Source organism: Astyanax mexicanus, chromosome 6 (genome assembly GCF_023375975.1).
Source record: "Astyanax mexicanus isolate ESR-SI-001 chromosome 6, AstMex3_surface, whole genome shotgun sequence".
Taxonomy (NCBI): Eukaryota; Metazoa; Chordata; class Actinopteri; order Characiformes; family Acestrorhamphidae; genus Astyanax; species Astyanax mexicanus.
In genome coordinates, this window is record NC_064413.1 from 40,806,928 (window position 1) to 40,832,964 (window position 26,037).

General features: G+C 35.9%; 1 protein-coding gene across 3 annotated transcripts; it reads right to left on the bottom strand.

The window, feature by feature from the left end:
* Positions 1 to 699: 699 nt before the first annotated feature.
* On the bottom strand, positions 700 to 23,985 carry dgat1b (diacylglycerol O-acyltransferase 1b). Of its 3 annotated transcripts, none has more exons than XM_007249714.4 (17): positions 23,562 to 23,984; positions 21,625 to 21,712; positions 18,126 to 18,166; positions 15,735 to 15,820; positions 14,179 to 14,231; positions 13,836 to 13,941; positions 9,585 to 9,713; positions 7,929 to 7,994; positions 7,724 to 7,827; positions 7,398 to 7,436; positions 6,683 to 6,724; positions 6,538 to 6,582; positions 6,051 to 6,163; positions 5,154 to 5,219; positions 4,885 to 4,972; positions 2,668 to 2,730; positions 700 to 1,450 (listed from the first exon to the last, which is right to left on the bottom strand). In XM_007249714.4, exons 1-17 carry the CDS (start codon positions 23,765 to 23,767, stop codon positions 1,286 to 1,288), a joined length of 1,500 nt encoding a protein of 499 aa, XP_007249776.3. In that variant the 5' UTR covers positions 23,768 to 23,984; the 3' UTR covers positions 700 to 1,285. The 3 variants fall into 3 exon arrangements, 2 of the variants coding, with proteins under 2 accessions (XP_007249776.3, XP_022529272.2); XR_007439585.1 differs by lacking the exon at positions 700 to 1,450 and adding an exon at positions 4,229 to 4,290 and having other exon boundaries at positions 23,562 to 23,985; XM_022673551.2 differs by lacking the exons at positions 700 to 1,450; positions 2,668 to 2,730 and adding an exon at positions 2,737 to 3,414 and having other exon boundaries at positions 23,562 to 23,985.
* Positions 23,986 to 26,037: the final 2,052 nt, after the last annotated feature.

A 26,037-nucleotide genomic window follows, 5' to 3' on the forward strand; every position in this document is an offset into this window, starting at 1 on the left:
ATATAATAAAACCTGAGGGTGGTATAAATGTAGGGTGGGTCAGTTTTTTTAGCTAGTGTTTGAGGTCACGGTGTGTCACTTGCTGAACTCTCTTGGTTCAACTATACCAAGAAAACACAGATAATAGCCTTTTAATGAGACTCTAAACACACACACACACACTTTCTATAGCCCTATATTACTCTACCTGCAGTACTTGGCAGAGTTATAGTTGCAAGTTGCAAAACTTTAGGACATACAATAAACTTGATGTAAGGCATAGCCCTACTGCTTACATAGATAAACTGCATCTCTGCATCAATGGCATTGATTCCTTGTACTGTAATCATTCTTCCAACACTGCGCTCCTCGAGCCTATGGCAATGTATTCTAAACAGAGCATGGTGCTGTAGCGTCCAATCAGCCTTTTAGATAGCACTGAGTCTTAAAGCATGCCTGCGTCACTGCGCTGCTGATAGGAAGCTTATACAGTACAACCAGCAGCTATTATAGGACTTATCTCCAAAGCCATTTATCACAAACTTGCACTGATTGGGCTGGATCTGGCACCCTCATCATCTTGAAAACAAATGGCTCCAAAAGGACCAAATCTGCAGAAAATAGCACAGTCGGAGATTACAGCGCGTCCGGTATTCTGTGGAATATAATTATGTTTGATGAATGTCTCCACATAAAGGAATAATTACATGGCCAAAGAGCTTCATTCACAAGCTTTATATGTCTCATGAGACACCAGTAGGTGGCACTCCCAGACTTTGCTGAGTTCATACAATTACGCATGTAAACCCTCACTTCACACCCACATGTGCTCAAAGTGGGGCACATTACACTGGTAAACAAACAACAATATTACATCCCATTTAAAATCAACACATCAATAAAACCAGCTTCTTTTTACATAAAAATATCACAAGAATCTCAGATATGGCAAATTGTGTGCAGCATATTTTTTTACCTGATGTATCCCTTTAAAAATTACCTCATATATATATATAAATTACCCTAAAACAACATTCTTTAAAAAAATAATGATCTATGCATTTAAACATTATGACCCCCACAAAGAAAAAGATACAGTACATCTATATGGTAGTACATTCAGTGTAATCTCAAGGAGGCATCACTAAGTCCTAAAATTCAGTGAGTTCTAAACCTTAGAGAGCGGATGGATTTTTGTTCCCTATATAAAGTGTTTTTTTTTTTTAAGAAAATTGTCCTTAAAAAGGTGCAGCTTTTTAGAGGAGTCAGCTGAAACGATGAATGTCAGGGTGACGTCGCTGCAGCTCTACAGCGCTCCAGGGTCTGCAGTTTCCTCTAGGTGGTGGATGACGTAGTAGTCATGGACGTACATTAGAACAGCGATTGGCTGGCCTATTATGAGAGACAGCCACACCGCGGCGTTTCCGTAATTACCCCTGAGAAATCGGCCCACGAACCACGCCAATGGAATCTGTAACAAACAGAAAAGTTTTCAATGTAACATTTTGTAGCATACACACACACACCTACTTAAAAATGAATTGTGCCAAGACCGTTTAAGTTAAGTTAAACCATTAGAGGTGCGCCATATATAAATTAAATATTTGTAAAGGGAGAGGTGGAAAGAAAAGTATTTTTTTTATTTTATTTTGCTCCCAAAAATGCAAAATGACATGGACACCCTTTATAACTTACGTAATAAATTAAAGCTCTTTGCATATTACAATGATTTACACTTTACTGATAAATCATGCTAGATTTCTAACCAATTCTATGGAAATATAAAGACTTTAACATTATGTGACTATGCCTGTTAACATAGTTGGCTGTTGTGTGAATGTGTGGTTAGTTAATGTTTCAAGTAACTTTGCTATGATTGTTAATTATTAGTGATGACTGATAGATTAACACACTCAAACTGTCCATTTTTAAATGTTTGGTGTGCCATATTGTATTGTACACAATATATTGTGATACAGTAATATTGCATATAAAACAAAATCGTATGACAATAGTAGTATTCTGTCTAATTAGTCTAGTATTTACTGTGTAGTTTTGAGAATATTTTTTGTATAGTTGTTTATCTTTTCATTGTATATGCATGTATTAAATATTTAGCTTTTTAATATTTCAATAGATTTGTTTTGCTACATTATTTTTATCTTTCAATATTTATTTATGGTTACATAATTATTAAAATTGTATACAAAAATTAGAGTCAGAGTTGGCATTTACTAAATAGACAAAGGTTTTCAGTTTTTTTTTTCTACTGTTTAAAATTGATAAACCATATAAAACTAACATTGATTTCATTGCAGTAGTTTATATTTTTGTAATAAATGAAAATATTTTGAAGTGTTTTTTTTTTGTCTTAAATATCCTCTCACCCACCCCCAACATCTACTTACACTTATACTTTCTTTACTCTTAACATTGTCTTTTCCTACAAGTCAAAGAAATCAGCTAAGCTGCACAGACTTAATCATTTTAACCAGGGTATTGGGGGACTGTAGGCATATCCCATTATCAGGGTGATGGACAAGGCTTTCCCAATATATTATATGACTACAGACTTGTAGTCACAAGTGCTTCTAATAGCAGCATAAATATGAGCATTCCGTCAAATAATATCCGTTAGATCTCAAATGCAAAAAAACATGTTTGTACAGAAAATCTGCGAGTTCTTACCTGAGCCATCATGCCCATGAATGCCCACAGTCTGAACATCCTCAGAGGAACACTGACAAGATACTGCTCATGAGCACACAAACACATACAGCAAATATCAGCAATAAGAATTAAACCAGGCGTTCAGTGCCAAGAAACAAAGAGGCAAAACAGACACTCGCTCTTTTAAATAAATCCAGTTGGCTCAACCAGGCCACAAAAACATGGCAGCACATAAAAACCAACGGTCAATTCAGCATTCAGTCATGTCCTAGTTCCTGACCACCCCAATCCAAACTCAAGCAATCCATCTTCTCTACTTCCCATCTAATTGCTTGTACCTGGAAATACATTCCCTTGCTGCCTCTGTCCTATATTTAATCCATCTTGTGGTGCATTGCAGACCTTCAAGACATTCTAGAACCCATTTACTACAAGTTCTCCACTCACTGCTACCTGTTTTTGTTTGTGAAATGTCCTCTGAAGGTGAGTGCTTCTGAATAGGCCTGCGCGCTTCTTGTGGTATCTGGATGCACCTGTAGCTTAGACACCCTCTCTTCTGCTCTCCTGTCCGCTGCTTTCAAACCGCCGCTTATCTCGGAGAGCAGCAGTGTGATACGACGCTGCATTACACCGCTCCTCATCCACTACATCCCTCCGCTCTAACCTTCACCCGCGCTGAAGAGCAGCAGATAGCAGCCAAGTACTGCACACACCTGTCTCTACGCCTCAGGGGACACACAGCCTCAGGAGTGGAAGCACTTAACCCTTTCCAGACACAGGCATTTATGTACAGTGATTAAAGAGAATAAACATAGTATAAAAATCAGCCCCAAAAAAAGAACATTGTGTGTATAGCCTTTAAAAAAATACAGAATAATTTACATTGATCAATTACAATTTTTAAACCACATTACAGTGTATAAAAGAGCACCAGATGTAGCTTAAATCTATCAACAAACAGGAAAGCTCCATATAGACACTGAGCTAACACAGGGACTTTGGTCTGTCATCAACTCTGCTAGACCTGTAGCATTATTGACTTGTTTTAACCCGGCTGTTAGCAACTGTGCTTAAACCACTTCGGCTTAGGCTGTGTCTGCACCCAGTTATTCAAATTAAAAGCCCTCTGCAGAGTTTTGTAATTGTGAGCACCACCACTGTAAAACGTATGGTGAAGAAACACTGCGTTGTGCTATGTTGGTATGACTGCTCAATAAAAATGTGATAAACCGCCATTTTGTAATTGCTTTTTTTTTTTAAAGCAAACTATTCAGTTCAGTATTCGGCCTTCAGACAAACTTTTAATTTGTTCAGTTTTGCCCAAAAAATAAATTTCAGTGCATTACTACTATCTATCTTAAATGTGCATTTGTATGTGGCTTGGCTTGATAATTAAGACACATCAACTGACCAGAAGTAAGCTGGGTCTTAGGCTACGTTAACATTACCAGGCTGAAGTGACTCAAATAAGATTTTTTGCTCAATGTGGCTCAGATCTGATCAGATCATGGCTGTGTGCCAAACATGCGACATGAATGTCAACAGTCAAATCAGAATTCATGTGTCTTTTTGTTTTTACCTATGCGCTACGAGCTTCTCTGTCGTACTCACACATCACTTGGTGTAGTCGTGGAGCTACAGCTGCAAAAACAGCAAAAGCAAACCGCCTGAATTTATTTTCACCTCCTAGACCTGAGTGTGTACTTCAGACCAGCTTGTTTGCTCTTCACTCCAGCAAAAGACGTTTTTTGTTGTTGGTGAAGAAGGCGACGTTTATACATGTATAAGTGTATGTATGTGAGGTGTTTCAGGGACAGATTTATTCACATTACACACAGATACAGATCACTTACATTTGTGAATGTGAACCGTCAAGACGGCAAAAACCAGTCTGGGCAAAGAAAAAAACGGATTTGAGCAATGTGGCTTGTAATGTGAACGTATCCTTAGCGACTGTGTCAAGTCCATTTTTCAAAAGAAATAATGATATAATGTGCCCCACAGTTCTAAATACTTTCTGTATTTATGCCAATAGTCTGCATTTAATGTTTCTTTAATGTACATAAGATAAAAATATTCTTAAGTGAAAGAATATGAGCCATCCTGCTGATAATCTACACATCCTGCGAGCCTTACAGTTTTCACCCAAGTAAATCACCCTGCACAATGTGTTAACTTTAATGGAAATAATATGATTCAATATTCCAAACAACATTTGATTTGTGCACAGCTCACCTCGTGAAAAAAAGCTGAGGCGAAGAATACCGCCGATTGGCTCACTAACTTGCTGGCTCCTTTTCTCAGCAAGGGCTTGTAAAAATGTCTTTGAAGAGAAAGCGAGAGAATAAACAGTCAGTCTACACAGTAAATAACCATACATAATGTGCCAGACAGATCACATTATAGTGTCTCTTCATTACAGTCTCTATGCGCTTCACTGCGCTGTATTTTATCCAGCTTCTCTGCAGCTCTCTCCACTGCTTTCAAAGCCCTGAGTCACTTACCGAATGCACCACTTATGAACAGGGATGTTCCAGTTTTGCCAGAAATATGTTACAGTCTCTGAGTTCCTGAAAGAAAAATGGGCATAATTTAAGGAATTATGTTGAAATAAAGACTTCAAAACCCTGCTTTGAAGCTTTGACCAGATAAGCATATTGTTACTGTTACGCCAAACCCATTATGCAATTTTTAACATAACAGTTATGTTAGTCCGGTGGGTCCTCAGTATGTCCGTGATACCAAAACTCAGTAAGTAGCCTGTTGGTCACACATAAGAAACAGGCTTTTTGTTGAAATAATGCACAAATGTCATCTGAGGACAAAGCAGTGCAAAACTCGCATGCTTTTTCATTTTATAACAGAAATTAATCAGAATAAAAAAAAAAAAAAACACCATTTCTACTCCAGAGGCTTAATTATTTATTTTTTTTGCCTAATTTTTGTGCCGTGCCAGAAAGGGGCATAAAGTACACAACATCTTCCAAAAGCTCTGGCTGCATTTCTCAGCTATACACAAAGCGTTCTTTACTTTGGAAGAAGCTTTATTGATGTTGCAACCGAGAATTGCAGCCTACCTTGCAGCGTTGCAGCAAATGTAAATCTGCTGGTCAAATGTTTATCATTAATGGACCAATATAAATGCTAATACGAATCCAATATTACCTTAAATAAAATATATTTTTACACTGACTTCAATTACAGTTAAGGAAGTTTTTGCTTTTCTTTTGAAAAGCTGCAATTTGAAGACTATAATGATTTTGTGTGACGGCAACAATACACACATTCAATCATAAAATTAAGTAAATCTGGAATTTAAACAGAAAAAAGTACCACACCACATTACACAGACCCCAAATGAACTGCTGCAATAATAATACCAATACTAATAGTTCACTTACCACCAGTCTCTGTAAAATTCTCGATCACCAAATCTCAGAAGCTCTGCCATGAAGTTCATAGATGAATGAAAAAATGAGTAGAAGAATATCAGCCAAAGAAGGTGGTTGGGTACCTGAGGTTTGAGAAGGAGGATGATAAGTTATGTATTCATACATTCGTGATTTAATTTATTCAACTAAAATATAACTATTTTATCATATAGTCATACTTTTTATTTTATCAGAAATAATATTTTTAAAACATGTTGAGAATGCCATCTGTGCTGAAATGACACAGATCCAACTGCACATTTCATTACAGAGTGATTTTTAATTAAAAGATGTGCAGTAAATATAATAAAAATCACTGTGCTATGCATTACAATGTTAATCAGAATATTTTCTGTTGTGAAAATCTTCAACATATTTTTTCATAACTTCATTCATTTACTTATGCTGTTGTAAATGTCTATGAAATATAATTCACAAAACAAAGTCCTGTACTCACGGCTAGCCTGAGCAGGCGCTCCATCATTCTGGAGTAATCCATTTCCTACAATATCAAGGTGTAGGAAATGCGGGTTAATTAAAAGCTCTACATGCTGTTACTGAACAGAGAAACATAACTGAACAATCAAAACAGGACAGCATACCTGCAGTGGCTTCATTGAACTCTGTATGATTGGCACCATCCACTTTAGAACAGCAAAAAAAAAAAAAAACATTACAATTAAAAAAAACAATGTTACTTGAGATCCAGCCAGACTCTGTATAAAACCAAATTTACTTCCTTACAATGCAGCAAAATGTGTAACCCTCCTATTATCTTTGGGGTCAATTTGACCCCACTTATTATTTAAAGTCCCTGAAAAAATGGTTAACACTAGTTTTGTGATTCATATTGTTGTCTTTTCTTAATTTAATGTAGACAATACATAAAAAATAAAATGTTTTAATGTTTTCAATTTCAAATTTTCAATGTCTGTTTTATTAAGGCTGTTTTATTGGCATAAAAATGAGAAATATCAATATTTTATTCACATTTAAGTGGTAATAATGTAGAGGTCACTATGATATTCAGTTTTATAATCTTTCTCTACATTTTCCTTCACTTTGGGCCCTAACTTAACAACACAATACTTACAATAATAAGTATAATACTTATATAATACTAATATAACATTATGATAATGCCAGAACCACTGACAATTAATCAAAAAACATTAAGGAACTGGCAAATAAACTTTGCTAACATGTTTATTAAAATGTAATTATATACATTTTCTTGGGGACTAAATTGCTGGGCTCATGTCCACCCAGAGAATAAAGGCATTAGTAAGTTAGAAGATGGGTGGGTTAAATACATACCTGTTGTGTTAAACCAACCAACAGCTGAGTGAGGATCAACTGTAACAGACATACAGACATTAGGGATACAGAATCTTTTGATCCACTAAAGCAGCATAACGTGAGGATTGAGATTTCTTCCCTTGCAGTTATGAATTGTGTAGTTTTTCTTTGAGCCGTCACTAAAGGACAAGCTTTGCACATGCATTTTACAAGCTAAGGCACACACACATATGGAATTATGTGGTAGTGTAATTGTACAGGTAAAACTACGACATAATTCTGCTTTAAGGAAGAAAATAAGCATTTGACAGTACTGTAATATCACCTACAGTATTCACACATACCATCTCAAACAGCCTCCTGAGCAGGAAACTCATCCGCACAGACGGAGAGCGAGGAAAGTTGAGCTCGTAGCACAAAGTGGGAGCAAAAACAAAATAAAACAAATCTGGAAAAGGATCAAAAAGACTAAATGACTCCATCTGCCCCAGTACAATACATCATCAGAAAAATGTGTTCTCTAAGATTGCAGAAAGCCACATTACTCACCTTTAAGAGAGAGGTTTCCAGGGTAAGATACATGCACTGCTCCCTCGGTCGATGGAGGAGATGGACCTGTCATATACAAGCACAAATTAATAGAAATGAATTAATTTAATCCGGGTCACTCTGAAGAAGTGTGGGTGGTACTGGCTCAGTTAGGATGGGCATAATTCTAGCTGCTTAAGAAATACTCGAAACGTTTCAACATCATTGTGCTGCTCCAAAGAGATCAAGGGGTTAAAGATACTTTGATTTTTATGTTGATTTAAGGTCTATTAAGTCACGCAGGCTGTAAAACATATTATCCATAATTATTCAACTTATTAAGACAAGGTAATATGTTAGTCTGACTGGTGCCCATTCACAGAATACCGGTCTCTTTTTAAAATAACTCTTTTTAGAATAACTTAAATAACAAATAGAAATGATCCAAAATTAGTTTATAAAAACAATTAATAAAATTACACTGTCCACAAATAAAAGTAAAGAAGGTTTTTTTCTCACTGTATCTCCAGATTAACAGTATTTTTGTGACAGTGAAGTAGTGGTGGGTGATATGGCCCTAAAATAATATCACAATATTTCATGGTATTTTCGCGATATGACAAAACAGTGAATTTAAAAATATATATATTTTAAAAAATGCACTACTGCAACAGAATGAAAATTGCATTTTATTATTGCATATGATATATGACACACCCCTAAATGAGAATTTTATTAGATTTGTAACAGAACTCAATGATCCAGAATGTCATGATACTCCAAATATCTCTATATATCCAGGATAAAAGTAAAATCAATGATACTGGACAGATATAATCTGTATCTAGTAGATATATAATGGGAAATGGGAACAGTTTGATTTTTTTCTTTTACTGAAACAGCAAAAAAGTAGTATTCTAATGTGATTATTAGGGGTGGGTGATATTGCACGATATTTCAGGGTATAATAATGGTTTATGATATTAAAATTGTTGGAGATATTACTGCGAACGATACGATATGGCACATCCCTACAGTAAAGGCCAACACTTTTTTCCACATGTCTTCACTATACAGACAATAGTATTGGGACACCTGCTCATTCCCGGTTTCCTCTGAATCCTGTTCAAAAAAATATATCTTGCCTTTTTGAAGTAACTGTGTCTCTTCTGTCCAAGGAAAACTTTTTACTAGATTTTTTTTCAGTAGCAAGAATGTTAGTGAAGATCGAATGTTGGCTGATCACCTCTGTTGTATGAAATGAAGTGGCAGGTTTAGCCTGCAGAGAGAAATATAACTGACTCGTCTGAATGACAAGTTTACATTGAAAATACGCAACTCTGGACAAACATATTCTGAAAAAATAAAACTGGGTCACAGGTGTCACTTGACAAAACTCGAAGAGACAGCTTATTAAAAACATGCTAGCAAGACTGAGATGTGACCCCACTAAAGCTGGTGCTTAGCTGTTTGGTACAATAACTATTTGAGTTTTTCATGCCCCCGTTTATGCATTATCCATGTGCAATCTTATCTGATTTTGCAGTAATTTGAAATATGGAACAGGCATGACTTGATCTGTAAGGTCAGTGGTGTTCTCAGTGCTGTCACTAGAGCAGAGTGTTCAGGTGTATTTTTTTATTTTATTTAGTTTTTAAGGAGACTCTGTGTACTTACATGACAATGATCTGGACAGGCTGCGGGCCTTCACCTGCATCCTCTCTCGGCACCACCTGTTCACATCTTTATATGAATACAGCTTCAGAAACAGGATGGTGTAGACTCCCAATGCGATCGCTCCACCAACTACACACACAGGGAGGGGCAGAACCAAAAACAGACAAGACAATATAAGAGCAGAAAACCTTAGAACTTAACTTGTGTACTTAAATCAACACACTGTAACAGTTACTAAGAATCTGAGCTGCAGAGCTCTCTTAAGGAGGTGCAATGCCATCCATTGTGACTAAGGCAAGCTAATGCTAATCACATACAGAAATTTGGAACACCGTGGGCACTAAAGTCTAATCCTGAAACTAATCCGATTTTATATTGCTCAGTTACACAGCAAAACTCAAGTGCAACTAGACACTGCAGAACTCTTAAAGACAGCTTGAATCAAGACTAAAACACTCCTAACACCATCAACATTCCCAAAACCCTGTGAAACTAAACCTCCTTCCCCATCCCCATTCCTGGCAATGCACACATACATGTGGCCCACTACTGCTTTATCAATAGCAGCCATATGCTGGGTGGAAATGGTGCGTGCAGGGGCTCTGGAGGACAACTCTGCCCCAGAGAGAGTCATTGGGGCTGGGCTGTAATGCCAGCAGCAGCCCCGGTGGCCTCTCTCTTGACCTTACTGTCTGATACAGGAGGGTGGTGCACGGCACAAACCCCGACAGATGGAGTGTCTTTGTCACCTCCCGTCGTGCTAACAGATGAGAAGGAACAGGAGCGCCAGAGAAAGGTATGGACCAGAGGAAATGAGGCAGTACATTCCCTACTAGACTAGCTGCAGGAGGTCCTGATATTAGCTTGATATGATGTTTTGTAAATGCAGCACAAAACAATCAGGCATTAATGATATGGATGGAGCTGTGCTTTCAGGCTTTTCCTGAAATAATCTACAATTCGTTGAGCCTCTAAATCAGTGAATATACACTTTTTATCTTATGCACTACCATAAGAAAAGTACTTTAAAACATAGCTCAGGTTTTCCCTCATTTACACTAAACTGAAGTGTGATCTACATGGTGTGCTTTGCTGGTTATTGGTTGAGTGTTAGTATAGATATTCAGGATAGTGTAGACATTTTGTTTTTAATACCTGCACTTTTTAGTCCAGCTGAATCAGATTTAGTTTTTTTCTTTTTTTCAGCAGATGTGGACACAGTAATTAAATTCAGATACATATAGGTATAGATGTAGATCTGTGTCTGGTCCCAAATGTACTGAGAACATATCGTCGCTGGCCAATAATAAAAAAAAAATATAGCCGCAAGCGGCAATCATCGGGTTCAAGCACCAACTTGCACAATGGTGCCTACTGGAGCATTGAATGGTGATGTGTAAGAAGGTCTCATATGATTGGAGATGCCCTGTCACATTTAGAAATTATCAAGTTTTTCACCTGTTATTAATGTTGAGCAGAGGCCTTTCAACCTGATCAGTGCTTAAATTCACATGTAAATCTAGTGAACTTTGTAGGATATTCATTAAGTGAGTTAGAACTAGTCAAAAGGTGTCTACATGTTATTGGTATTGATCAGGTGGCTTCAACCAGAATGTTCACAAAGTGGTAGTTCAGATTGACCTTTGAACCTTTGCAGAACAAGCTGAATGTTTGACCAAACAAGTTTAAATTAACACAAAGGAGTGAATGTTCTGATATGACATGTAATTACGAAGTTATTATAAATCTAGTTCTGAATTAAATGGCGCTTCATCAAGCACCAACTAGCACAATGGTGCCTACTAGAGCATAGGATGGTGATGTGTAAGAAGGTCTAACACAATTGGAGACATTCTGTCACATTTAGAAATGATCAAAAGTCTTTCACCTGTTATTAATGTTGAGAAGAGGCACAAAGGAGTGAATGTTCTGATATGACATGTAATGTCAAGTTATTCTTAATCTAGTTCTGTATTAAATGGCGCTTCATCAGAGTGATATTGTACAGAGGTCTTTAACATTGTGAGATTACAGCAAATACTGCAGAGTTACAGCAATTTAGGTTAGAAATTCCAAGGACGCACAGATTGCTTGATGCCTGGAGAGTATTGAATGTGAAATTTTCACAAATGTTTTTAATGAACATTTACCTAGAGACTCTACAGTGTGCAGCAAGACTGAAATGGAGGTGATAGGCCAAATATCCAGAGAGTAGTTTCAATATAGCTATTTTCAAACAATTAGCAATTATGAATGAACAAAGCACTTTTTAAACATAGTTGTATTGAGAAATTTGTCAGAGCCACTGTACTAAATATGGCAAAAACAATTAGATGTCAAAATAGTACAGCATGATTGACATATACTCGTTTTTTTGGAACAGCGCCCCCCAGTGGGCGGATTGTTTCAGCACTTTGCAGGTCACTACAGTGTCTCCACCTGAACATAACTGCCAAATATCATCCAGATTGGGCAACATTCAGCCTGCCAAAATGTCTGCTGAATGCTGATTGGCTGATGGTGTTCAGCCATGTTGATTGATTAAGTTGCCCTTTGAACATCCTTTAGAGGCTGTATGATAGATTCTGCATGCAAAGTTTCAACTTGCTAGGTTGCACGGTTGCTGAGAAACAGTGCTCCAAATTTACCTCTTGAAGTGAATGGGGCATATATCCGGAAGGACTAATTTGCATATGGCGGCCATATTGTTTACATATTTCAACTTTTTCTTAATGAATATTGAAGCGCATGCTCTCACGAGTGTTTTGATACCAAACATGCCAGGATTGGTCAAAATTCCTAGGACTAGTTTGCAAAAGTAGGTTTTGCATATTATGCAAATTAGCAAAAAATCTATATAGACGGACGTGCATGGTCCAAATTGGAAAGTTGTTGGTATTGACCCAAGGAATCCATCAAAAAAAGAATTTTGAATGTAGGTCTTATGGTTTTTGAGTTATTGAGAAAATTGTGAAAAATGAATTTCCTTGTTTATAGCGCCACCACTTGACCAATCGGTGCCATTTTTGTTGTCCACCGAGATGCACTGATCCTACATCTACCTACCAAGTTTCATTTCTCTATGACTTACGGTTTAGGCTGCACAACTGTTTTTTCAGGAGAAAAAGAATAATAATAATAATAATAATAAGAAGAAGAAAAATCTTAGCAAAAACAATAGGGTTCTACGCACCTTCGGTGCTTGAACCCTAAAAACTCTTATCTCCAAAAAAGCAACTTTACAGGAGAGAGAAAAAAAACTTGTAAACTTTCAATAGAAGTCAATCTAAAAAGAGTTTATTTCAGGTTATTTTGAAGAGTTTCTATTGGTCCATTCATCAAGAAATTGTGGCACATTGTAAGGGACAGTTCAAATCTGTCTGTTCAAATTATGTAGTAAACTAAAAATCGACAAAAATGGAGATAAGTGTTTTTCATTGGACAGCGACGATATACACACCTCCACTCAACCAACTATCAGACCTTTTTCAAGTGTAGTTTAATCTTAGTGTAGTTTACTGCCCATACAATTACTAGAGGTACCGAAGTATTGCTCGTAAACATGTTATTTAAAACCATTTATCTGAGAAATACAAGTGAATTGGCTTGTAAAACTTCATATTATATTAAAGCAGATACATACAGAACAAAGTCACAATCATTCTGAGTGATATAGTTTTGTGAGTTATTAATTTAGCTCACCTGATTTACAATCCTTAATCACTGATATACCTAAAAATGTTAAGTGTTTGAACTAAGTACTATAAATAATAAGAAGAGCTTTGGAAATATTTTATATATACAGTGCCATATTTCAAACCACCAACTTCTTTATAGATTATTATTATTTGTAATTATTCCACTGTTCTTTATACAAACCTTTACGCAGTACAGTATAAAGAACACATTGTTTGGAGTTTACATGCTGATGGATTAGGGATGGATTTGCTGGGGGAAGATTTAATTTAGATCTTTCAAATGTTCCACTCAGACTTGATACATTTAAATTCCCAACAGCTTAAGAATATATTATTATTTTAATATAATAAGATAACTGCAGAATAACTCAGACAGGTTGCATAGATTTACATTTAATTAAGGATAATAAGCATTGGTATAAAAAAAAAAAAGTAAACTGACTAAATCTATAACCAGGACACTTACAAAATGTAGTCTTTATACAAAAAGACCAAATGAAAGTGACAGTGCCAGTAACAGCGTCTGTGTATATAAAAAGTGTCCACCTCTCACCTGGTGTTACAGAAGGCACCATGAGCACGATGACCACTGGAAAACACAAGACCACTGACAGGTTGATGATGTGAACCAGCAGGCCAAACCGCTCACTAAAATATCCCTGTGTAAAAAAGATCAGAAAGCACTTAATGTGATCAGAAGAGCACATTTAGTCATTCCTTATATTAATCTGTAGTCATCCTAACTAATATATTTCCATTTTTACTTCGCTGTATATCGTTATTTACCTATACCTATATGTTAACCTTGTGCATCCCAGTGGATTAAATGCTTTTTCACATGAATGGAACATTTCTTTGCTTGTATAATAGTCTCAGTTTGGGAGAGTGTAACTTACCATGGCTAATTTCCTCTCTGTATACAGCGCCGCAAGTATGAACACATTTGAAACTGGAACAAAGATATGAAAGAGTATTATATATTAGTTATAAACAAGGTTGTGAAATTTATGAAGTTTGCACTGTCAAATATTCATGTTCCTGTCATACAATTTCACATTGTGTTTTTTTTAGTAATATGACAAGATATACATTTGTATGGTAGATTTGAACTATGTTATTACTTAAAGAGAGTCAAAAAGCATTTTTAGTAAAGCCTGCCCAAGTACTTCTATGTTGCAGCTATAAGGCCTGCAGAGCCTCACATCACAGCTCTGTTTAGGGATGTGCCATATCATATTGTAGACAATACACAATATTGTGATTACCAAAATCCATATCAGTATTCTGTCCTGAAAGCAGTCAATTATTTACTGTGAAGCTTTCAGTTGGCGGTTTATATGCATGTACTCAATATTGTGCACTTTAGCATTTTTTTATAATACATTATATATGTTGTTACATTATTATTATTTTATACAAAATCAGAGTCTTGCTAAGTTACTATTGTTGATAAAAGAGACAAAATGCATACAGATTTCAAGTTACATAATTACAAAAACCTAACATTTACCACATTTTGTTTCAATAGTATATACTTGAAATAAATAAAACATATCAGTGTTTTGCTATAGCAAAAATACCCTGAAAGATTGTGACATTATTTTGGAACCGTATCTTCCTAAAGCTGGAGTGACTCTACTTCCGTGGTTTGGATGTTGGATGTTTCCATGGTTTCCATAAAGTAAGAATACATAGTTTTTGAGGTGTTTCCTGATGGCTTATAGTAACTGCACTTTGCCTGTCTGAGACCTCTTAAGCTTGAGCTTTCCCTTACTCATAATGCTTCTTATCAGGGTCAACTAATGAATCATTTGGGTGTTGTTTTTTGCTGTTTTCTTGCATTTGAGAAACGTGCTATATCAATTACACTTATTAGTATTGCTATTATCATTATAAAGCAGCACAGAATAAATGACAAATGTTTGACAGACCTGAAATATAATATAATGCACTGCCAATAAAACTAAGTCAAACCTCTGCCCTCAGAATGAACCCTGAGACAGAAGGGATCACACTTCCCCATTCAAACACACACACACACACACTACGAGAGTGGCAAGCACTTGCACAGAACATCACTAGAGCACCCGCTGTAAGCCAAGACAAGCAGGGATCGGGAAGTTTGTGCTTAGCAAAGACTAAGAGGAATAAAGATAAGCAGAAAACAGAAACACTGTCTCTTACTTCTAAACTCACTTACAGACCCTTCAGTCTGAAACAGAATAACTTCTTCTAAACCACATTACTGAAACACAACAGCTTCTTTTAGAAACACTGCTCTAAATATATGGATGCATTACTAAAACTTCTTTTAAAATATTTTATCTGACAAAGATTTAAACGTTTTTAGCTGTAACTAAAACACAAAAAAGATAACCTTTATTCCGGTTATAACCTCTAAATAATCTCAAAATGTGCTGGGCTGCATGATAATGCATGATAGTTGACATACCAATAATGAGACACGCTGCAGGCCAACTATAGGGGTCCTTCAGGAACAAAGACACCACTTGAATGGGGTCCACTAGAATGCCGTACCTTTAAACAATGTAACATGGAGCAAACAGGAATAGACATTAGACATTCACTGTAACATATATAACATATATATCTTATATTATATATAGGTCTGTGATTAGAGTGGTATTCAGATTCAGGTGCATCCATCAATGATACAGGTGGTCAACTGTACACATACACAGCTTGTGTATAATCTGCACAAGTACTGGCAACAGAATGGGACTTTCTGGAGCAGCTGCACAGGAGACAAAGGTCACAATGGCCAGTGCCAATTAATAAAATCCCACAGTCTTGAGTGGTGGAGCACTGGAACACGGGGTTCTCCTGTATGATGGTGCTCCACCTAGGCCGGTCACTATAACAGATTTTTTAAAACAATTAATTGTCTATACATGTTATTGTAATGTTATGCCACTGATATAATACTAATTACAATATACCATATCACCGTAACAGTTCACTACCACAGAATTATTAAGGATATTTAGACACTGAAATTGAAATAGAAAAAATGCTTAAAAGGTCTATATAAATAAATTGTAAATAAAATAAATCCACTGTTTGTTTTTTTTTAAACAAAGCTGACATTTCTGATCTTTCAAATGAATGGGCTTTTCTTACAAATTAACCTATTAATATGCCTTGTCCTGTATACAGGCTACAGGTGTGGGTGATAAAATACCCTTTTTTCTGCAGTAAAATAACTTTTACATTCTGAAAATCTCTCTACTTCACTTAATAATTTCAGATCAGTAACAGAAATCGGCCCAAATTCTGCATTTTTGAAAATAGATGTAATAAAACATAACAAAACTAAAGGTTTGGAGGACGTGTGCTAGTGATGGGCGATATGGGAAAAATCATATACCATGTATGTTTTCAGTTATTCTTCGAATAAAAATAATATCATTGCTTACTTTTTTCCAACTTTATTTCAAAGTGACATTAAACCAAACTTTCACAAATGAGAATTACTACCTTTTAGTGCAGCAATATATATGTATCTAATGGAAACAGATGAGGTAGATGCAGTAGCTAATTTTTTCAAAAGAACAATGCGTCTCCCAATGGAGATTCAGCTCTCATGAGTTTAATAACGTAAAGCATGTCGCAAACCGGCGTGTCCGTCAAAAAAAAGTAAAGCAGCGTCATGTCGCAAAACCACATTATGAAGCTTTTTTTGCGAAGATTACTTTATTATCATTATATAAACCGAGTTTATGCAAAGTGACCACGCCAATACATTTTATCGTAGCCTACTTTATATATTTGCATGAATAATTGATGAACTTACTGTTTTAACGATATTTATCATCATATCGCAAAGCACTAACGTGAGCTGTTTTATTTGTATTTAGGATTTGTATTGATTTCAAAATTAAGTTCAGGAAAGAGACAATTTTATTATTTTATTAATTCTATTTTGTCAGTTGCAGATTTACTGGACTTTTTTTATAGACAAAAAAGTGACAAAAATCCAGGCCTGTTAAAGGGTTAAACACTGTGAGCTAAATTAACATTAACTCAGACAGAAGCGCTGGACTCGACAACAATTTCCACCTCACCCTGAGACAATACCAATTCCAGACAAGAACTGGACTCATGTACTAAAACACTAGTAGATACAAGGTAATTGCTCGATAGTGAGGACAGGTAATTTGACCAAATAGGGGTGCCAAGACTTTCGTATGAGATTCTATAATGAATTTTCATGCAGTACATTCACTATTCTTACTGCTGTATCTAATATTTCTCTTAATACACTCGTCTACACTCAGCAGTTAGTTCATGTTTATTCTACTGCAGTCTCCTTCCTCAACCAGACTCAGACATCTGCTTGTGTCTACTTCTGTCTTCTAGAATAAAGCACTACCTGTCTGTACCTGTCTCTGCTGCACATCTGCTCGAACTGCGCCTCATAAATGTTTGTTTTGCATATGAAATCGTTCACAGCGCTGCACATGGCTGCGATTCGAGCTGGCAGCTGGAAACTGGCTGCTTGCATGCAGCAGTGTATAACATGATGGCAGCATATGGTGCCCTCAGCATGGGGTTCAGCATTTCCACTGTGTGAGAGCTTGAGAGCTGGGCCTGTGAGCTCTTCTCTCCGGCACACAGGCAGTCCGATCATCTCTGCTATTCCAAACATAAAGCTTCATACACTTAATACTCACTGGTAAGGCTTAGCTGGGTTTGTTAAGACATTCAAGAACTAGAACAAACACACAAGTGTTTTCCATAAGCAAATCTCTTTCTGTGAGAATGATTATAGACAATGCAATCCTCCTCCTGTAAACTGATCCTGTATTTAACATTTACATACCTGAGTAGATTTTCCAGTACCAGACGTGCATTGCTCAAGACCTACAGAGCAGAAAGAAGAAGAGGAACATACGAATCAATGTGATGTGAAATAAACACATGATATATTATTATTATTATTATTATTATTATTATTATTAAAGTTTTACTAATAGAACAGAAATTGTCACAGGTAACTACCATATTTACTAACAGGTTGCTTTGATATCCCAGGTGGTTGCTGGGGTGTTGCTATTATATAGTTGTTTTAGCTTGTTTGCTACTAAGTCAGTGCTAGGTGGTTGGTACGGTGTTGCAAACATATAGGTATTAGTTGCTAAGGTGCTGCTATGGTATAGCTGTATGTAAGGGTGTGACACATCGTATCGAATGCAATAATATTGCCAACATCTTTGAATATCGTGAACGATATTATACATTGTCGTGTCAAATCACCAACCACTAATTATCACATCAGGGTACTACTTTTTTGCTGTTTTTAGTAAAAGAAAATTATATCTACTAGAGACAGCTTATATCTGTCTAGTATTATTTATTTTACTTTAATCCTGGATATATGGAGATATATGAAGTGCATTTTTAGTATCATAACATTCTGGATCATCGACTTCTGTTACAAATCTGATAAAATTCTTGTATTTTTTAATATCTCAGTTAGGGGTGTGCCATATCATGTCATATTCAATAATAAAATTAAATTTTCAATTTGTTGCAGTAGTGTATTCTTGATTTTTTTTTATTCAGTGTTTTGTCAAATCCCCAAAAGTATCTTTATCGCCAAAATACCATGATAATCGTAATATTATCGTAATAATATTTTAGGGCCATATCGCCCACCCCTAGCTGTAGGTAAAGTTATGCTGAAGTTGGTGTTGCTGTACTATAGCTATGTGATTGTTATGATAATATGTGGTCGCAAAGGTGTTGTTAGGCTGCTGCTAAGATGTAGCTCTGTGTTATTATAGAACTCTTGATAGGGCTAGATGATGTTTTTAAGATTTTTTTTTTTTTTTTAAACGTCCATACTCTAATATGGTGTCTGCTACACAGGTTACCATTTTTTGAAATGCAAATATATTCAAAAAAGGGATGTGCATCGGCCGTTTCTATGGAAATTGTTTGGTTTCCAGAGGGATTACACTGATATCCCTCTGATATACTAAACCTGTATTGTTTTTATTGCATCATATATATCAGCATTTGTCTAAGGCAAATTAAGATTTAGGTTTTTAAGTCATATTGCTCAGCCTTAGCTGTTGTTTGCTAAGGTGTTATTAGGTTGTAATATAAAAAGGAGTTGGATGCTCAGGTGTTTGGTAAGAGGTTCCCATGGTGTACCAGAATTAAGACATTAGATAAGGTTGTACTGTATTAAATGTATTTAAATCTTCTGTAGTTTCATAGACACTATCAATTCTTAGCTGATCATGTGATCTGGGCACATCATATTTTGATGTAATAAAGGACACATTCAGGGTTACACAATCAAAATATGAGGGTTAATTCATAGACACAAGGTTAAACATGAAGTAATAACATAAAATCACTAATAGATAACTTTCATCACTAAAAGAGGTCACACACACTATAAATATACCCTTGTTCTATCCTCAACACTGTGCAGAAAATGTTAATGCATCCTTCACAGTTTGAAACCAAGAACTTGGCTAGCGTCTCTCCATTTTCAGCTCAGGTTCAGACAGTGGAGTGTTTCAGGCGATCTATTTTTAGGTGTCACTTGGCACTAACTGTGTCCCCCAAAAAGACACTCAGAACAATGATTCATCAAGTGCCAAGTGAATACGCTGCCATTTACTTCAGCGAGATCAACAAACACTTTAATCTCCAAATGTTTTAACTTTAAACACATTGCTGCAAAACTTCTAATGCATCTATCCGTCAGAATGTGTCAGAGCAGCTGACATCATTCTTTCTAGCAGAGCTGCGGAAAAATCCTTCAGGATTTGAGCAATGTCAGTCCTTCAGCAACTCGTTATGTTGTTCACATCACACACACACAAAAACGCTTTGGGAGGTTTCTAATAAAATGTTTTCCAATGCAGTCTTGGTTTCAGCTGGGCTGGAAGTACTGCACAGGTCAGCTTTATGGCACAGCCACTTCCAAATGATGTGGGATCTGTTGCTATCTGTTGTGATCTATTGCTCTTACCATTTACACCTCATTCACACTACTGACTATGGAAATAAGGGCAGTACTAAGGATGGGAATAAAGCTTATACACATTGTGTATCACAGTGTTTAGTTTTAATGGTTTGTACTACTCACTGTTCTGGGTCATGTTAAAAAAAGCCTTTATATTGTGTCTACTCCATTTTTTAAACATTAAAAATGAAATAACAACGAATATAATAACAAATAATAATAATAATAATAATAATAATAATAATAATAATAATAATACTGAAACTGAATACTGAAAATAATCTATAGTAAAATTTTAAACATCTTCATATTGCACAATAAAAAATAAACTTGCACTGGTTCCTGTTCTATTAGCTTTCTATTATAATTATATTTTAAAAGATTGTGTATAATTTTGATATATACCTTGTTGATATAGACAATATATCACCCTGCACAAATTGTAATGTAGTGTACTTTTGTTTTTCCTCCTGATTCTGTGTTTAAAAAGTACCCTGTGCTCAAGAGAACACATGTAAACATACAAAATAGCAGCACTTCCAGATGGATAAGATAATAGTGGTAAATATATATGAAAAAGTAAAAATGTAAAAATAAAAATATTCCTGTTTCTTAAGTATTAATATCTCAACGTTTTGCAATACTGTATAGATTAATTCTATGATTTTAATAGTACTTTAGAGACTAAAGTAATCCAACAAAAGCTGGATAAATCATCATTGGAATTGATGACTCCAAATCATTTCAGGTCTAATTAATTTTGGGACACTTGAACTGACACATTTTGGAGCTGACTCCTCTAAATGACAAACACTATAATAAGACACTTTAAATATGTGTACAAATATATAAATACATAAAATGTGTGTAAGCCATGCACAAATTGCCATAAACTTACCTTGCCTACACTATGTCCCTATAGTGTGTATGTGTCTTGGCATATTGCATATCAAACAACGTGTTTCAACATTAGCCACCAATACAGAACCACAGTGGATATTGGAAGCTGTATGATTCAGAAGCACAGTCTCATCATCACAAGATAAGAGACGTAAAAGTTCATGTCTGTGCTCACGTATCAGTGGCCACAGCTTTACAACCAGGGACTCTGTGACTCATGTTGAGGAATGAGGCAATAGTAGTACGAGTATGTTGACACTGTTACAGCAGGAAGGGAGTGACAGGTAGTTACATGCAGATGGGATTTCTACTCTTACATTTCAGGTAGATCCAGGTACTGTCACTGGCAAATGAGCTCCTTCCTGTTCTCTAGATTATTTACAATATTGATTTGTGTGTGTATGTAACTGTTTATATTGCTATACTGCTGACTTACCAGCATGACAACACACCAGTTCAGAATGCCTCTGTAGTTTTTGAAACTACTTGCAGAACTCAGCATTGATTCCTGGAGCTTGTGGCAACTGTGGAAAGACGCAAGTGAAGCAATCAGTAAAAACGGTCACATATGTGGATACAGTGAATAGATGGATTATACATTAACAGTTAACATACCATAATAAAACTGCATTAAACATGTCCTATACAATATTTATTCAGCTCAGTCCAAATAATAAACAGACCTCAATCTTACTTGATTAAATTGTTGAAATGTAATAGGATAAACAGTATGAAAAGGACACCACATGTTAGCATTGAGCCTCGAATTGGTTCTAAAGTGTTTATTTTTACCATTGTTTAGGGATGGGATAATACTCAGCCCCAAGTATTTTAGTACATGTTTAATTGATTTGTACTTTTCTAAGTATTTGCAAATGATGATAAAAAATTTTGAGGAGGTTATAAACTGCAGGTGTGGATTTATTAGTATTTTTACTTTTCAGAGATAAAAAAATATATAAACTATCAGACTATAGAACTATCTTTCATTGTAGACTGTTTTTAAGACTTTTTTTAATTATATAACAACTCATTTTTTGGTTTGCTGTTTTGTGCTTACATTAGTGGTCACACATTTTAGAACACCCCTGCTGTATGGCCAAGACAAGCTGCTTTTTTATTTTATCATCTTAGCAATGACTTCATTACTGAACTTCACCTGTCAGACCTTCAAGTCTTCTCTTCCCAACGGAAACGGAGACTTGGTCCAGTGTTAAGCTGAGCTAAAGGCATTGCCATGTGGGTCAGCCAGACCTGACACTTTCTGTACCAGTTTTCTCCCGTTTCCAAGAGTCTTTTGTAGGTGTAGGACACTCTCTCCGCTCTTTGGTTTATTCTGTAATTTCTCTGAAGAAATGTTTTCCTTTTAATAGTTATGGAGTTCTCTGTGTTTCTGTGTCTTTTACTAGTGATTATGATGAAAGTGTGCTGTGTGTAAGTGTGTAAATTCTGCTGTAGAGAGTGCAGTTACACAATCAGTTCAAAGACTGCTTTACTACAGACAAAGGCCTTTGTAAATGTACATTTTCCTTTCCAAATCCATTTCCTACTTACCAGCTGTAAACCAGTAAACCTTTAATCAAATTGAAAACCTCTGAAATATAATCAAGAGGAAGATTGAACTGCTTGAATTATTGCACAAGGGATGGCATAAATTATCCAAAAGCAGTGTGTAAAACTTTATGAATATGAACTTTTTTTCTTTGCATTATTTGAAGTCTGAAAGCTCTGGATCTTTTTTTAATTTCAGCCATTTCTCATTTTCTGCAAATAAATACTGAAAATATGTTTATTTGGAATTTGGGAGAATTGTTTATTTTTTTCTTTAAGTACTAAAATTGCAGTTTTTAGTTCATTTGTAATCCTTAAAGGCCGAAGTGGTTTACTACAACATTTTGTCCACTCGATCTTGTAGAATTTCTGGTTATTGACTGGACCTGAAGGACTTTTTTTTAGCATGTTTTTTTTTTATATGAATGAACATATGACCAGTGCATCAACACCAACAACTCTATACACACTGAGTGGACTAAGAATTAAAAAGTGTAAGTTACCTATCCCAAACCTTTAAGTAAAAGTTAACTGTTCTTAATTTTTTTTCATAATATTGGTGGCATTAAACTATATGTTCAAGGTGACCATTCTTTTCTGCAGTTAGTTCTGGGGCAATAAAAAGATGTTAGTAACCTGTGGTAGAATTGAGCACAGACTGTGAATGGGAATCTGCAGTCTGCATAAACTGAGGGAGATGTTTGGGTGCGTGTGAACGCTGCTTTAAGGGTACAGTAGTTACAGAAGTTACACAGCAGGGTTAAATTAGTTGGGGGTAAAACTAGGGAAGCCCTGTTGTGTTTCAGCAGCTCATAGACTCACCTCAGGCTCTCAGAGCGGCTGTGTTTGCGTGTTTCCTCCGCCGGGTCCTTGCTGTGAGAGTCCTGTCTCTTTAACCTGGTTTTACTGGCGCTGGCTGAAGGAGCTCCATTGGAGCTTTTCAGGAGTTCAATTTTACTGCTGCTGCTGCTGATAGTAGCCCGTCTCCTGCTCCGCGTTAAAGGCCCGAACTCGCCCTTCTCAGCCATACTGACTCAGAAACACAGAGGAATAACAACCGAAGCCCCGTCAGGAGTCAGGAGCGCGTCCTGCCGCAGTTCATCGCTGTTTGTACAGTGAGCACCTCAGCCTTACACTCGTGTCTGACACAGCGGTGTTTCCTAACTCAGCGCCTCTCTGCTCTCCTCCACGTCGACAACAGGCGCTGTTTCCACCGCAGTCCAGCTCTGTTTCCGCACTCACTACAAAACTTTGAACTGTGGTTGTGAGAGAGGAGTGAGGAGTGCACGAAACTCAGCCAATGGGAGTGAGACATGAGCTGGCACCCTTTCACACAGTCACTGTGAAGAGTAGTAGTAGTGTAAATAACACACTAGCTATTGTTCACTTTCTGTAGCATCTACCCCCAGACACTTATTCATGTGTTTTATTACTGTCAGTATCTTATCAGTCAATAAAAAATGGAAAATAAGGAATTATTAACTAAACAAACAAAATAAAAAACATTAGTGTTAAACAATATACAATCCCACAATATTTTATATTTTAGTTTTAGCACATCTTGGCTGGAGCTTTATGAGGTAGAGACACCTGCAGTCACCTGGCTTTCAGTTAACAGCTGTGCTGAACTTGTAAGAGTTAATTACTTGATTTTTTGTCTTCTTAATGTGTTGGAGAGAATCAATTGTAAAGTGTACAGTGAATAGCCCTGTTTGAGTCATGTTCTAATCCATAATATTGGCAAGAGCTTTAAGAAAAAAAAACTTTAAGAAATGAATGTAAGTCAGACTGGATGAAACTGGCTCTCATCAGGGCAAACCAAAGAAAGGAAGAGCAAGAAAAAGCAAAAGTTCAGCATAGTTACCAGTAGGGGTGGGCGATATGGCTCTAAAATTATATCACGATATTTCAGGGTATTTTAGCGATAACGATATACTTGGCGATATAGGAAAACAGAAAAAAAATAATTAATTTCAGGAATATAGTATAAGAGTATAACAGCATAATCATAATGTGGCATAATAAATAATAAAGCATAAAATAATATAATGCAGCAAAAAATATTGCAGAATATTTAGTGCATGCATATAAACTGCAAACTAAAACATTTATACAATAACAACACTTAAAGCTTCCCAGTAAATAATAGACTACTTTTAAGACAGAACATCTCTATTATCACGATATGGATTTTTAATATCACAATATTTCTGTGTCACGATATATTGTATACGATATAATATTGCCCACCCCTAGTTACCAGTTTAAATACTTTAAATTTGATTTTACTTTAAATTTACAATGTAATGAAAAAATGTAAACATTGTATGAGAAGCTGTGTCCAAACTTTTGACTAGTACTGTATATATACTTATATGTTTTTATGAAAAAATTTCAGTTAGATGGACCTGCTTGAGAACTGTGCAAAAACAAAAATCACAATGTGTATTTTTTTAGTAACTTAAAATGACACAACCTATTGTTTTATTGTTATATTTTTACATAAAAAATCATCATAGAGCTGTAACCATATAAATATCCCCCAAATGATGAATAACCTAAATTTACCATATGAAAGGAGTACCAATTAAATTAAATACCAATTATATACCAGTGAGAAAAACAAGCACCACATTCACATTATTAAAAAAAATTAAAATGGCATAAAATGGCGATACAAGATTTTTTCTACCTCTATCAGTGTCTGTGTTCTAATTAAATACTCCACACTCATATTATAAGGTTTATATACTATATTATAATCTTAATAGTCCATGTTTGGTAGATTAGTACATAAAATATTAATGTTCCACTGTGATTTGTACCAACAGGAAGTGATGAAGTTCTGCTATGACAACATACGTCCTTGAGAGTTCTCCAGCCACCGTTGCTTCTGCACTGGCATCGTTATCCAAAGGTTTTGTTCCAGACGTGAGTAGCTCCTCCTTTTCTGTTTTCATTGTGAAAAGGTAGTGTCCATTGTAACCACACTCACCACAAACCCACATATCAACTGATCTGAGTATGTATTGCAGATATTTAAATGTATTCAACTTTAAAACTTAAAACTATACTACATATTAAATTCTCAGATACTTAGTAATTAGTAAGCATTAGTAATTCGTACACAGTTTCAACTGTGGGGTACCTGTTTCAATACCACCTTATTTTCATGTTCAGCAATTGTTTTTTGGCTCTGGGCTCCTCCTTCAGGTGGGGAGTGCAATTCACTTTTACTACATTGCAGTAATCATGCATTGAGTCATGGACAGCTGCGCATGTGCTTTCGTGGGCAAGC

What these genes read in the sequence shown, in the direction of transcription:
- dgat1b (XM_007249714.4), bottom strand. Translation starts at nt 23,767, where the DNA reads ATGGCTGAGAAGGGCGAGTTCGGGCCTTTAACGCGGAGCAGGAGACGG. An exon ending in TGGTTGGTTTAACACAACAG is followed by an intron (nt 6,725 to 7,397) that starts GTATGTATTTAA and finishes GCTGTTCTAAAG; the next exon opens with TGGATGGTGCCAATCATACA. An exon ending in TCATGGGCATGATGGCTCAG is followed by an intron (nt 1,451 to 2,667) that starts GTAAGAACTCGC and finishes TGTTTGTTACAG; the next exon opens with ATTCCATTGGCGTGGTTCGT.